This window comes from Grampus griseus (genome assembly GCF_964374135.1).
Source record: "Grampus griseus genome assembly, chromosome: 10".
NCBI lineage: Eukaryota > Metazoa > Chordata > Mammalia > Artiodactyla > Delphinidae > Grampus > Grampus griseus.
This window is the reverse complement of record NC_139004.1, coordinates 66,043,367-66,057,090: the sequence shown is the minus strand read 5'-3', so window position 1 is coordinate 66,057,090 and position 13,724 is coordinate 66,043,367. Positions and strand designations below refer to the sequence as shown.

Sequence of the window (13,724 nt, the reverse complement as noted above, 5' to 3'; positions counted from 1 at the left end):
ATCCTCAAATGTTCAGAACGTAAATGAGAAAATAATAACAATAGCAAATTATTCCCAATAACTTCAAAGAAGCTGGGGTAGGGTGGGTGGGGTGTCCACATGGACTAATGCCATGTAGACTCCTTCTCAGTCTAATATCCTTAAAATGTATTCTGAGTAACAATACTACTGACATCTGGTCAGCTGTGTTATGGATAAGGAGCCCATAACCCATCTCATTCCCCTGGCAGAACTCTGAGATCCAAAACGATTTACTAACAGGTCACACGAAGTTAGCTATCACACTGCACTTTTAAGAGCTTTACAGATCATCTTGTATTTAGGGATGATCACTCTTTGAAGCCAAGGAAAGCATGAAATTTGTTTTGCTCAGTGCACAAAATAAAAACTACCACCTCCATCTCTACCACCACTCACCTTCCCTTGGGCACTTGCAGAATGAACATGAAGATCGGTGTCCACCAGTGCTGGCCTTACACTACAAGGGAAAGGAAAAGAATTCAAATTGACCAAAAAAAAATTTTTTTTTTAAATCTTACTTATATCCAACACAGCAACAACTGCCAAAAAATGAAAGAAATAAGCCATATCCCAGATCACCTTAAAACCTTATCAGTCTGATGTCTTCCACTCATCAGAGCTGACGTGGACTCTGATGAGCTGGTGTTTGAGAGCTGCCTCTAACAGGGTATATGGACCTTGGAGCAGCCCCAAATGCTTTTGCTCTGGACAAGGATTTCTACAGGAAGTAAACTTGACTAAGAAGACTGGACTATTAAGTGGTTTATAGGATATACTGCCCTAAAGCTGTTACCACTCAGTCTGCATCCAAAATTTGATCCTGAACTGGTTATGACAACCCTATTCAGGCTTGGCTGGAACTGAGAAGAATCCAGTGATCAATTCCTTTCTCAAACACTGATTTTAAAAAGGGCACAGAAGGAGGAGGATGATCCATAAGTAGTGTCTCTGGCAGCTATTCTGAGGATGTTAAAAGGAAAAGTTACATTCACTACCCTAGAACAAGGGAAGAGACACTTTGCATTGTGAGTGTAGTTCTTCTTATCTGAACCTATGAACAAATAGGCAAGTCTATCATTGCCCAACCCCAAACACAGCCCCAAACCTGAACTTTTGCCACTGAGCTCAGAGTGTTAGAAGGGCAAAGTTGACTGGTAAGAAACCAAAAGAGCAGGAACCATGAAAAGGATTCTATGAGTAGGGTCTTGTAGGTTGAGTAAAAGAATACCAAATGGAGGAGGAGAGAATAATAATAAAAGCAGCAGCAGCTAATGATTAAACAGCACACAGCATGTACTGGGCTTACTTTACATGTGGTCACTTGCTGATCCAAACAACTATTATCTCCCCAATTTGTAGATAATGAAACTGAGGCCTGGAGAGGTTAAGTCACTTGAGCAAGGTGATTAAAGTCAATTACTTTATTGTTCCCTTCTCTGTAAGCAGATCATACACACAGCCCTGCCCACTGTCAAGTGACTGTGGTGCCTCCCTGTAGGGTGAGTGACTTCACTGTCAGCCTTGCCACATGTCTTGCTTTGGTCAATGGAGCATGAGTGAACGTGATCTACACAGGTCTGGTAGAAGCTTTAAGAGCCAATGCTTGTGTAGATGAGCGTCCTGTTCTTTCCCTTGGCCAGGAGTCCCGATGCGGGACTAACTCCTTCCACCTGGGTCCCAGACTGAGCAGCCAAGCCGAACTGCAGCAACTGCCCACAGCCCCTGGACATGTAATGTGAGCGAAGAATATGTTTGTCAATGTAAATCACTAGGATTTGAGGGCTATTTGTTATTACAGTTGGCCCTCCATATCCACAGGTTCCACATCTGCAGATTAACCAACTACAGATCAAATATATTTGGGGGAAAAAAATTCCAGAAAGTCCCAAAAAGCAAAACTTGAATTTGCCACATGCCGGCAGCTATTCACATAGCATTTACATTGTATTATCTACTATAAGTAATCTAGAGATGATTTAAAGTACATGAGAGGATGTGCCTAGGTTATGTGCAAATACTACATCATTCTATACAAGAGACTTGAGCATCTGTGGATTTTGATATCAGCAGGGTGTCTTGGACTCAATCCCCCACAGATACCATTGGATGACTGTACAGCAGAGCTGTCAGTGGGGGAATCAGGATCCTAACCTGAGTAGGTATAATTTAAATACCATAAAATCCATCAGTTTTAAGTGTCCAATTCAATGATTTCTAGCATATCTATAATACAATCATCACCATAATCTAACTTTAGAACATTTTCTTCATCCCCAAAAGAAACCTGGTGGAGTCATCTCCCATTCTCACCCCCAGTCCTATAGAATTAATCTTTTGCGTCTGGCATAGTCTTTTCCCAGTTCATTCATGTTGTAGCACCTATCAGTACTTCATTCCTTTTTACTGCTAAATAGCATTCCACTGTATGGCTATACCACATTTTGTTTATCCATTCATCAGTTGATGGGCATTTGGGTTGCTTCTACTTTTTGGTTATTATGAGTAATACTGCTATGAATTTTTTTAAAAGTCAGTGCATTTCACATCAGGCCAAAGATCACATATGCAGGGTTGGCACCTCAACTCTTCCAGAAAAGCACAAAAATTACAAAGGATCTCTGAAACAGCTGAACAAGTGGCCTGCCATTTTAGGGAACAATTTAACCAAGCTATTCTGTTCTTTCAAGCAACAGCCTTGGCAACAGCTACATGATTCTGATGTCAGATATTAACATTTTTGTCTGCTGGTTAACAGAAAATAGAGTTCAAAACTTTCCCTTTAATGCTAGCTCCCTCCATCTCTTGATTATAAAATAAACAATACGTGTGCATTATAGCTAATAATGGAAAGTTTAAGAGACAGGGGAAATCACTCATAATTCTAAGACGTAGAGGCAGTCACTATTAAAATGCAAAATGTTCTCAAAATTCTAATGGCCTTTTTTGCAGAAATGGAAAAGCAATCCTCAAATGTATATGAAATTGCAAGGGACCCTGAGTAGCCAAAACAGTTTTGAAAAAGAAGAACAAAATCGAAGGACTCACACTTCCCGACTGCAAAACTTACTAAAGAGTTACAGTAATCAAAACAGTGTGGTGGGTTTCCCTGGTGGCGCAGTGGTTAAGAATATGCCTGCCAATGCGGGGGACGTGGGTTCGAGCCCTGGTCTGGGAAGATCCCACATGCCGTGGAGCAGCTGGGCCCGTGTGCCACAACTACTGAGCTCTCACGAGCCACAACTACTGAGCCCTCATAAGCCACAACTACTGAGCCCACATGCTGCAACTGCTGAGGACCGCGTGCCTAGAGCCTGTGTGCCACAACAGGCAAAGCCACCGCACCACAGCCAAGAGTGCCCCTGCTCGCTGCAACTGGAGAGGGCCCATGCGCAGCAACGACGACCCAACGCAGCCAAAAACACAAAAACAGTGTGGTACTGGCGTAAGGATAAAAATATAGATCAACAGAATAAAACTGAGAGTCTACAGAAATAAACCTATACATCTATGGTCAAATGATTTCCAACAAGAGTACCAAAACCATTCAACGGGGAAATAATAGTTAATTCAACAAATGGTGCTGGGAAAACTGAATATCCACATTCCAAAGAATGAAACTGGACCCTTACCGCATACCTGGAACAAAAATTAACTCAAAATAGACCAAAGATCTAAATATAAAAGCCAAAACTATAAATTTCTTAGAAGAAAACATACGGATAAGTCTTCAAGACCTTGGCTTTGGCAATGGTTTCATGACACCAAAGGACAAGCAATAAAAGAAAAAAAAATAGGGGCTTCCCTGGTGGTGCAGTGGTTAAGAATCCGCCTGCCAATGCAGGAGACACAGGTTTGAGCCCTGGTCCAGGAAGATCCCACATGCCGTGGAGCACCTAAGCCCGTGCACCACAACTACTGAGCCTGCACTCTAGAGCCCGTGAGACACAACTACTGAAGCCCGCGCTCTGTAACAAGAGAAGCCACCGCAATGAGAAGTCCGCGCATCCCAATGAAGAGCAGCCCCCGTTCACTGCAACTAGAGAAAGACCGTGCACAGCAACGAAGACCCAACACAGCCCAAAATAAATAAATATATAAATAAATTTTTTTTAAAAAAGAAAAAAAATAGATGAATTAGACTTTATCAAAATTAAAACCTTGTGTATCAAAGGACACTATCAAGCAAGTGAAAGACAACATACAGAATGGGAGAAAATATTTGCAAATCACGTATCTGATAAGGGATAAACATCCAGAAAATATAAAGAACTCTTACAACTTTTTCTTTTTTTTTTTTTTTGGCCACACTGCACAGCTTGTGGGATCTTAGTTCCCCGACCAAGGATTGCCACTGCAGTCAAAGCACCAAGTCCTAACCACTGGACCACCAGGGAATTCCCAAGAACTCTTACAAATTAACAAGAAGACAGAGGGGAGGGATATATTGGAAGATTGGGATTGACATACACACACTACTATATATAAAATAGATTAACTAATAAGGACCTACACTGTATAGCACAGGGAACTCTACTCAATACTCTGTAATGGCCTATATGGGAAAAGAATCTAAAAAAGAGTGGATATAAATATATGTATAACTGATTCACTTTCCTGTACACCTGAAACTAACACAACATTGTAAATCAACTACACTCCAAAAAAAAAAAAAAAGACAACCTAATCAAAAATGGACTTGAATAAACGTTTTTCCAAAGAAGATATACTAGTGGCTACAAACACAAGAAAAGATGCTCAACATCATTAGTCATTAGGGGAATGCAAATCATCATCATAATCATGATGATGAGATACTATTTCATACCCACTGGTGGTTGTGAAATAGTTTGATGGCTACTATCAAAAAAAAAAAGGAATATAACAAATGTTGGCAAGGATGTGGAGAAATTGGAACCCTCAGACACTGCTGGAGGGAATGCAAAATGGTGCAGCTGCTGTCTGTGGAAAACAGTTTATTGGTTCCTCAAAGAGTTAAAAAATGAAAAGTACCATATGACCCAACAATTCTACTCCTGGGCACTTCCAAAAGAACTGAAAACAGGTTTTCAAACAAAAATTTGCACATGAATATTCATAGCAGTCTTATTCTCAATAGCCAAGAAGTAGAAACAACTCAAATGTCCATCAACTGATGAACAGATAAACAAGATGTGGTATATCCATATAATATTATTCAGCCATAAAAATAAATGCAGTACTGATACACACTATAACATGGATGAACCTTGAAAACATGCTAAGTGAAAGAAGGCAGACACAAAAGGTCACATAATATATGGTTCTACTTACATGAAATGTTCAGAATAGGCACATTCATAGAGATAAAAAACAGAATAGTAATAGTGGTTTCCAGAAACTGAGGGAAAGGGGAATGGGGAGAGACTGTTTAATAGATATGGGGTTTCCTTTTAGGATGATGAAAAAGTTCTAGAATTAGACAGTGTTGATGATTGCACTTCATTGTGAATGTACTTAAGGCTACTGAATTATATGCTTTAAAATGGTTAAAATGGTAAATTTAATGTTATGTGTATTTCACCACCTTTTAAAAAATAGTTAAATGTTTTCCTAAATTGACAGCTTAAGGTACTACATCCATGAACTATGAATACTTTGGTTAATGACAATCACAGCTATTCAAATTGTATTCAAAAATGTAAAGCTAAAACTTTTACTTAATTTTATCAAGTTCTACAACACTTTTAATGAATCTTGGTTCAGAAACTTTATATAGATTTTTCAAATTTATTTTTGAAACTAAACAGTAGCAATGAAAAATGACAAAATATATTTTCATGCTCATTTGCAATCAAACTGGACTTCTAAAAAGAGTATAGCCTGGGGCTTCCCTGGTGGCGCAGTGGTTGAGAGTCCGCCTGCCAATGCAGGGGACACGGGTTCGTGCCCCAGTCCGGGAAGATCCCACATGCCGCGGAGCGGCTGGGCCCGTGAGCCATGGCCGCTGAGCCTGCGCGTCCGGAGCCTGTGCTCCGCAACGTGAGAGGCCAACGTATCGCAAAAAAAAAAAAAAAAAAGAGTAGAGCCTAAAATCTTTATATATGCCATTCAAGAACAATACGAAGTTGAAGAGAGGAAAAATCCCATGGTACCTAAAGTTCTATATCCTTGGAAACCCCTGAATATCCAAAAAAAATGTGTATCTCTCACAGAACCAGCCTCTTTATATACATCATTCCAAACACTAATAAATCCTCTTTACCCCAGGAAGGGTAACTGGGGAGAGGTTATAAGTCAAGGGACTGTTTTTCTTTCAGTTTGTAATCAACAGAAAGCATGGCATATGTCCTTGGGAAAAGGTCTCCAACTACAGACCCAGAACCCTCTATGGCCACAGGCAGTAGCTGGGAAGCAGAAATTATAGATGATCTTGCCCTGACCTCCAGTTCATCTGAAGTGAATCAAGGAAGAAGAGCTTTGCCCTTGGCAATGCATACTACACCAGGCAGCATTCCTGTAGACATGGAGGAGCTGTGATGCTGGATCCTTACTTCTAAGGAGAGGAATTCTTGGCACTTACCCGTTTGCAGTACCAAAAATCCAGGCTTGGTACATACTCAAGGGTGACCTCTTTGTCATGGATCATTAGAGTTCCCTGTAAAGACAAAGACAGAAGCCATTAACATTAACCTTTGGAGAAACAAAGAGACAGGAAAGCACAGAGAGCCTTTCCAGTGCCTAAGTTGAAACATTTTACAAAGAGTGGGCTTATTCATCAGCAAAAGGAAATGGCTGTTATAAGCCACAGACTTGGGACAGTGTGGCAGAGCAAGCTTAAGCTTAGGGAAAGGGAATGGGAGAAGGTGAAATCAGTCTTCAGCCTTGGCTCCTGTGGGTTGGGGCGCTGTCTTTGGGCAGGTTAGGCCCAGTCTACTCCTCCAGAGGTCATGTAGTCCCAGCACGTCCCCCACCTGGCTAGGGAGCTGGCACACTGTCAAGAAGCAAACTCTTTCCTTCTGAAGCACAGAGGCACAGGAGCCCTCTCAATTATCTTCTTTTCCATGGCTAACTCAAATCCCCTTGGTGAGGTAGTAAGGGCTCTTAACTTTGGTGCCTGAAAACTTTTTTTGCAATACTGCTGCATGGCAAAAGCACCAAAAGAAAGAGGTACAACACCGAAGACAGGAAGAAAAGAGGAATGTGAAAGCTTCACGGCAGGTCACATCCTTAGAGCAGGAAACTGAATGGCTGGTGGTGGCAGCAGTGGTGGTAGTGGCGGTGGTGGCAGCAGCATCACTGTGGCTTGGAGCCTTCAGAGTGAGCTGGCCATGAGAACTGAGGAGCAATCATTGGCAAATAAGCACTTTGGGAAAGCCTGGCACCAGAACAGGTGGGAAAAGGGGTTCAACAAGCCTGCAGTTACAGAGCTCCTTTGCCTCTGCATTTTGGACAAGACACGAATTCTTTCACATCAAGAAAAAAATAAATTTTGTTTAATAAACACTGGACAGCAGATATGTGTTAGAGCAGAGGAAAAAAAAATCTCTGCCTACTGACAAGGGACCCTCACCCACACTTGCAAGTGAACTAACCGAGGATGCGACTCTGGAACTAGCCCCTGCGCTGTGTTCATTCTCCGCCCTCTAGGGTCCTCTGTGTCTCCTCAGACAGGGCTCTGAGTTATACAAGGCATTTCTTTGCAATTGGACCTCAGTTTCTTGCTTGAATCCATACATCTGTCAAATAATGCTTTACCTCTCTGCTTTTCACACCAAAAGAGTCAAGAGAAATACATAGAATAAAATTATTGTCTTGTGAAAACAAAACAAAACAAAAAAAAACCTGCCCACCTACCTAAGTCCTAGAATCTGGTCTCTGAGAAACTGTTTCATGGTTTGTTCTCAAGGCTAGAGGACAATGATAATAAAAATTTGCTAACATTTTTTAAGTGCTTACTCAGAGCCAGAAACTGTTAAGTATGTTATCTCATTTAACCCCTAAATGATCCCATGATCATTATCTCCATTTTACAGATGACGAAACATGCTCAGAGAGGTAAGGTTACCCAGCTGGTGAAAGGGAGAGGCAGATTCACTTCTGGGGCTGTAGATAAGGGACTGCCTGCTGCATTTGGCAACTCCTGCTCACTCTTAGGGATAGGTAATCTGCTCTAGGAGCCAATCCAGGAAAGAGAAAAAGCTCTGCAGACAGGGAGGGTTGGGGGATTATCACTCTGCCAAGCTCTACCTATACAGGAGGTTGGTCAAGATGATACCCTTCCACCCAGACGCAGTATATCATGTCATTTAAGAATATGGACTCTGGGTCAGGTTCCCTAAACTTGCATCCTGACTCCACTCCATGACCTTCATCAGCAAGGTCCTTAACTTCTCTGCGCTTCAGTTTCCTCATTTGTAAAGTAGGAATAACAGTACCTACTTCATAAGGTGGTTATGAAGATTAAGTAAATTAATACATGTCAAGTGCTTAGCATGGGATATAGTTAGGGCTCAATACCTGTATTTCGAGCCCTAAGTGCTAGAAAAGGACTAGTCACTCATTCATCAGATTAGCTACTCACTTCATCTTACTTGCTTGTCAGGTGATAATACTTCACACTCCATTTCAATCTACTGAAAGACTAAGCTTTCATAAGGGAATGGTCACTGCATGTCAGAACCTGTATCTTTATGACAGCGCTTAGTGTTAGTTTTCAAATGCTGGGCCAAATCTGATCAACCAGGCTAAATCTTGCTGGTCTTTTATTATCAGTACCAAGCTCAGTACTTGGTACAGAAAAGGAGCTTAATAAGCAGTTATGGAACGAAAAAAAGACTGAATGGATCCAACTATCCCTGGAAGACTGGAGTGCTTTAGCACACAGCGGCTCTAGAGGAAGGTACTCCTGTCGTGTACACCTGTACACCCAGTCCATAAAACATGGGGGTTGCCATTTGAACAGTGAACAGTGCCATCAGAACAAGGCACTACTGTGAATTGCAGTCAATTGCAAATTCTGATTGTACCACTGGGAGGCATCAGTAGACTCAGGAATTCCTAAGGCAAGGAGCACGTTATACTTATCAGATAACAAATATGATGTTCCAGAAGCTGTTGATGACTTTCTGTCGAAGCTAGGGAACTCGCCCTGCTAGGAGTACTCACAGCATATCAATTTGAGAAGATTACCTTCAATTCATGTGTTACAATGGCATGCATGATTTCTTTTTTTTTTTTGGCAGCACCACGAGGCTTTCAGGATCCTAGTTCTCGGACCAGGGATTGAACCCGTACCCCCTGCAACGGAAGTGCAGAGTCCTAACCACTGATTTCTTATTCCTCAGAGCCCCCTACAACTAAGGCGGCCCTTTCTTTTCAATCTGCACATGGTTAGACATGAGGCTACCAGACACCACTGCTAAAGAATACAAAATGGCTGTTAAACCCATCACTATTGAAGAACAGAGCGAATTGATTTTTTATAAATTTATTTATGGCTGCATGGGGTCTTCTCATTGCGGTGGCCTCTCTTGTTGTGGAGCACGGGCTCTAGGCACGCGGGCTTCAGTAGCTGTGGCTCGAAGGCTCTAGAGTGCAGGCTCAGTAGTTGTGGCGCACGGGCTTATTTGCTCCGCGGCATGTGGGATCCTCCCAGACAAGGGCTCGAACCCATGTGTCCTGCATTGGCAGGCAGATTCTTAACCACTGTGCCACCAGGGAAGCCCAGGAGCCAACTGTTTTAATAAGAATAAACAGACACGGGACTTCCCTGGTGGTCCAATGGTTAAGAATCTGCCTTCCAATTCAGGGGACACAGGTTTGATCCCTGGTGGGGGAACTAAAATCCCACTGCCTCGGGGCAACTAAGCCCACGCCCCACAACTACTGACCCCATGCACCACAACTAGAGAGAAGCCCATGCCCCGCAATGAGGAGCCTGTGTGTTGCAGTGGAGAATCCCACGTACTACAACTAAGACCCGATGCAGCCCAAAACAAATCAATAAATAAATATGTTTTTTAAAAAATTCTAAGAAAAAAAGAATAAACAGACACAAAAAACTCGAATAAGAACAATCAGGTTGATTTATGATTTGATTCCCCAGGTGTTATACAGCGGCTGCCCAGATGTACCAAGCACAGGCGTGACTTATACTGTACTCCTCCCCATTCCTGTCAGGTCTTTTGTTCAGATTTCATAAAGATATGCCAGTGTCTCCTAAGGAAACAACCTGTGGGGAGTTGGATTAATAAGTGGGTAGGATGATTTTGTAACTTTTTGGTTGACCACTTTTTTTTTTTTTGCGGTACGCGGGCCTCTCACTGTTGTGGCCTCTCCCGTTGCGGAGCACAGTCTCTGGACGCGCAGGCTCAGCGGCTCACAGGCCTAGCCGCTCCGCGGCATGTGGGATCTTCCCAGACTGGGGCACGAACCCGTGTCCCCTGCATCAGCAGGCGGACTCTTAACCACTGCGCCACCAGGGAAGCCCGGATGACCACTTTTAATTGTCTATTACCCACCACCTTCACACACTAGAATTTTTATTCATCATTTGAATTATTGGGTTATTTATTAAGCCACTTGAAGCAAAGGTACCATGAAGACAAGTCTGATTAACCACATCTGGCTTCTAAAGATGTACCACCATATATTTGAAAGTAAAACCAAAGACACCCCCTTTCTCAGTCGTGTTAGATTAGGCGTAAATTAGATTAAAACCTGCTAGAATCCTCCCAAGCCCAAAGCTCTCACTTGACAAAGTCACATATATGTGTCCCTAAGTATATTTCAAAGGGTCTTAATGTGAAAAAGCTGCAAGCAGCGAGAGATAATCACACTCCTGAAGAGCAAAGCGAGTCCTTACTCTCCACCTCAGGGACACTAAAGAGTAGCATATTCTGGGTCTGAGGGCTGCTAAATTCAACATTCACATTTCCATTTCCCTTTTCATCTGCTGCTCTTGGAGACTTCATAACTCCATTTTGTGACTGTTAACCTGTGAAAAGGACTTGGGTCAGAGAATTGAGACTCTATCGTAACTTCCAGCTGGTTTATAACCAAGCCCAAGGATTCTTAAGGTACTGGGGAGGTACAAGAGAAAATGGAAAGGAAAGAACGTTTCTGGCCAGCAGCTTTGCATCTTTTCTGAAGATCTCCCACAAGCAGAGTCACAGTTATACTCTGTATTGAGAATATGATTGCTGTGTGGCATAAAAGATCACCCCATTCAAATATGGAGAGAGAGGGAGACAGACAGGATCAAAGGCAGGGGGAAAGTATGTGAGCCTCGTGAATACAACTCACGCTGAAAAATGAGCAAGCCCTCTTTGCAGATTTGTGCTTCTTCCAAACACAGGATGGGAGAATCAAGTTACTGGTGGCTGAGAACTGGTACTGTCTATCAGAGATAGTAATCTTTATTCACAAAGCAATTACAGTTTATAAAGGCATTCTTCACAAATGTCATCTTGATAAATCCTCACAATAGGACATAAATAATACCTACTTCCACATGGGAAAGTATGGCTGAGATACATGGAGCACCCTGCCCAAGATTATAGAGCTAGTTAGCAACTTATATGGGATTGAACGTCAGGTTTTCTTTTCATCACATTGCTTTTCTTTGTTTTTAAACTTCCAAGGTGACAGTCAACTCATAATACTTGCCACACCAAAGAGGTGGCTTCTCTACTGAAGCCCGCGTGCCGCAACTAGTAAGCCCACGTGCTGCAACTACTGAAGCACGTGCGCCTAGAGCCCATGCTACACAAGAGAAGCCACCGCAATGAGAAGCCTGTGCACCACAGTGAAGAGTAGGCCCCGCTCGCCACAAGTAGAGAAAGTCTGCGTGCAGCAACAAAGACCCAACACAGCCAAAAAAAAAAAAAAAAAAAAACAGGTGGTTTCTGATGAAAAGGTGCACAAGGCAAGTCTAAAGAAATTTACAGGCAATGGCCCCACAGGGAGTTTTTAGAGAGACTGCCATAAAGACTCTGTTTCTTGATAGCACTGCCAATCCTCCAACTGGCCTGCTCAAGGTGCTCTTTATGTTCTTAAAGTACCTACAATTACTTTAGGTGCTGTGTCTAAGACAAAGAGGGCTGCTAGTAAGTACATTACCAGGAATTTCAACACCAACAACAATCAAATGGACCTGCTGAAAGAGTAAAGCAAGAGGAACAAAATAACAGGTTTAAAACAGATGTATCTCTTGGTAACTGTGGGAGATTGGTTCCAGGACCCCCACAGATACCAAAATCCAAGGATGCTGAAGTCTCATCTAAAAGCCTCTAGTAGGGCTTCCCTGGTGGCGCAGTGGTTAAGAATCCGCCTGCCAATGCAGGAGACAGGGTTTCGGGACCTGGTCTGGGAAGATCCCACATGCCGCAGAGCAACTAAGTCCGTGAGCCACAACTACTGAGCTTGTGCTCTAGAGCCCGCGAACCAAAACTACTGAAGCCCGTGTGCCTAGAGCCCATTCTCCACAAGAGAAGCCACAGCAATAAGCCCGTGCACCACAAGGAAGAGTAGCCCCCGCTCGCTGCAACTAGAGAAAAGCCCGTGTGCAGCAACGAAGACCCAATGCAGCCAAAAATAAATAAAATAAATAAATTTATACAAAAAATAAAACAAAATAAAATGGTGCAGTATAGCTGGCCTTCTGTATCTGCAGATGCAGAACCTGTGCATATGGAGGGCTGACCATATGTCATTCCCCTCAGTATAAAAGGGTAGTTTTTATAGAACTCTTTTGCACAGCAGCTAGGCTCATTCCTTCTGGTACAAGGATAAGTTACAGTTCAAACATCTTGTAAAACTCAGTATCCCCAAAGGCCAAAACCAGAATGAGACAGAAAGAGAAAAGGAAAGGAAGGAAGGAGGGAAGTAGAGGCCAAAAATCCTGAAGGAAGTACACAGAAGGCTCTGTGACACCTCTAGCTTGGTCCACTGACAACAACTCTAGCTTGGTCCACTGACTGCCATGTACCCTCTGCTTAGAATGGCCTTTCACCCAACAGAAACTGAGTTGCCCTCTGAGCCACCAGGAGGGCAGCCACCTGATGGAAACTCCACCAGAAACAAAATAGCACTTGAGGGTCCAATTAATACTGAGGAGCAAAAATAGAACTACCATACGACCCAGCAATCCCACTACTGGGCATATACCCTGAGAAAACCACAATTCAAAAAGAGTCACGTACCACAATGTTCACTGCAGCTCTATTTACAATAGCCAGGACATGGAAGCAACCTAAGTGTCCACTGACAGATGAATGGATAAAGAAGATGTGACACATATATACAATGGAATATTACTCAGCCATAAAAAGAAATGAAATTGAGTTATTTGTAGGGAGGTGGATGGACCTAGAGTCTGTCATACAGAGTGAAGTAAGTCAGAAAGAGAAAAACAAATACTGTATGCTAACACGTACATATGGAACCAAAAAGAAAAAAATTGGTTATGAAGAACCTAGGGGCAGGACAGGAATAAAGACGCAGATGTAGAGAATGGACTTGAGGATATGGGGAGGGGGAAGGGTAAGCTGGGACAAAGTGAGAGAGTGGCATGGACATATATACACTACCAGATGTAAAATAGCTAGTGGGAAGCTGCCGCATAGCACAGGGAGATCAGCTCGCTGCTCTGTGACCACCTAGAGGGGTGGGATAGGGAGGGTGGGAGGGAGACGCAAGAGGGAGGAGATATGAGGATATATGTA

The 13,724-nt window shown here is 42.8% G+C and overlaps 1 protein-coding gene across 2 annotated transcripts in view; it reads right to left on the bottom strand.

Moving 5' to 3' along the window:
• RBM6 (RNA binding motif protein 6) overlaps positions 1–13,724 on the bottom strand; it is a 106,872-nt gene that overhangs the window by 15,795 nt on the left and 77,353 nt on the right. The window contains exons 2-4 of one of the 2 annotated variants that reach the window (XM_082664652.1): positions 7,593–7,759; positions 6,581–6,655; positions 418–478 (exon numbers count right to left, since the gene is read on the bottom strand). In XM_082664652.1, the coding sequence (XP_082520778.1) occupies positions 418–478; positions 6,581–6,646 (127 nt within the window). In that variant the 5' untranslated portion in view covers positions 6,647–6,655; positions 7,593–7,759. The remainder of the gene's footprint in view (positions 1–417; positions 479–6,580; positions 6,656–7,592; positions 7,760–13,724) is intronic. The other variant, XM_082664651.1, reaches the window with a different exon arrangement.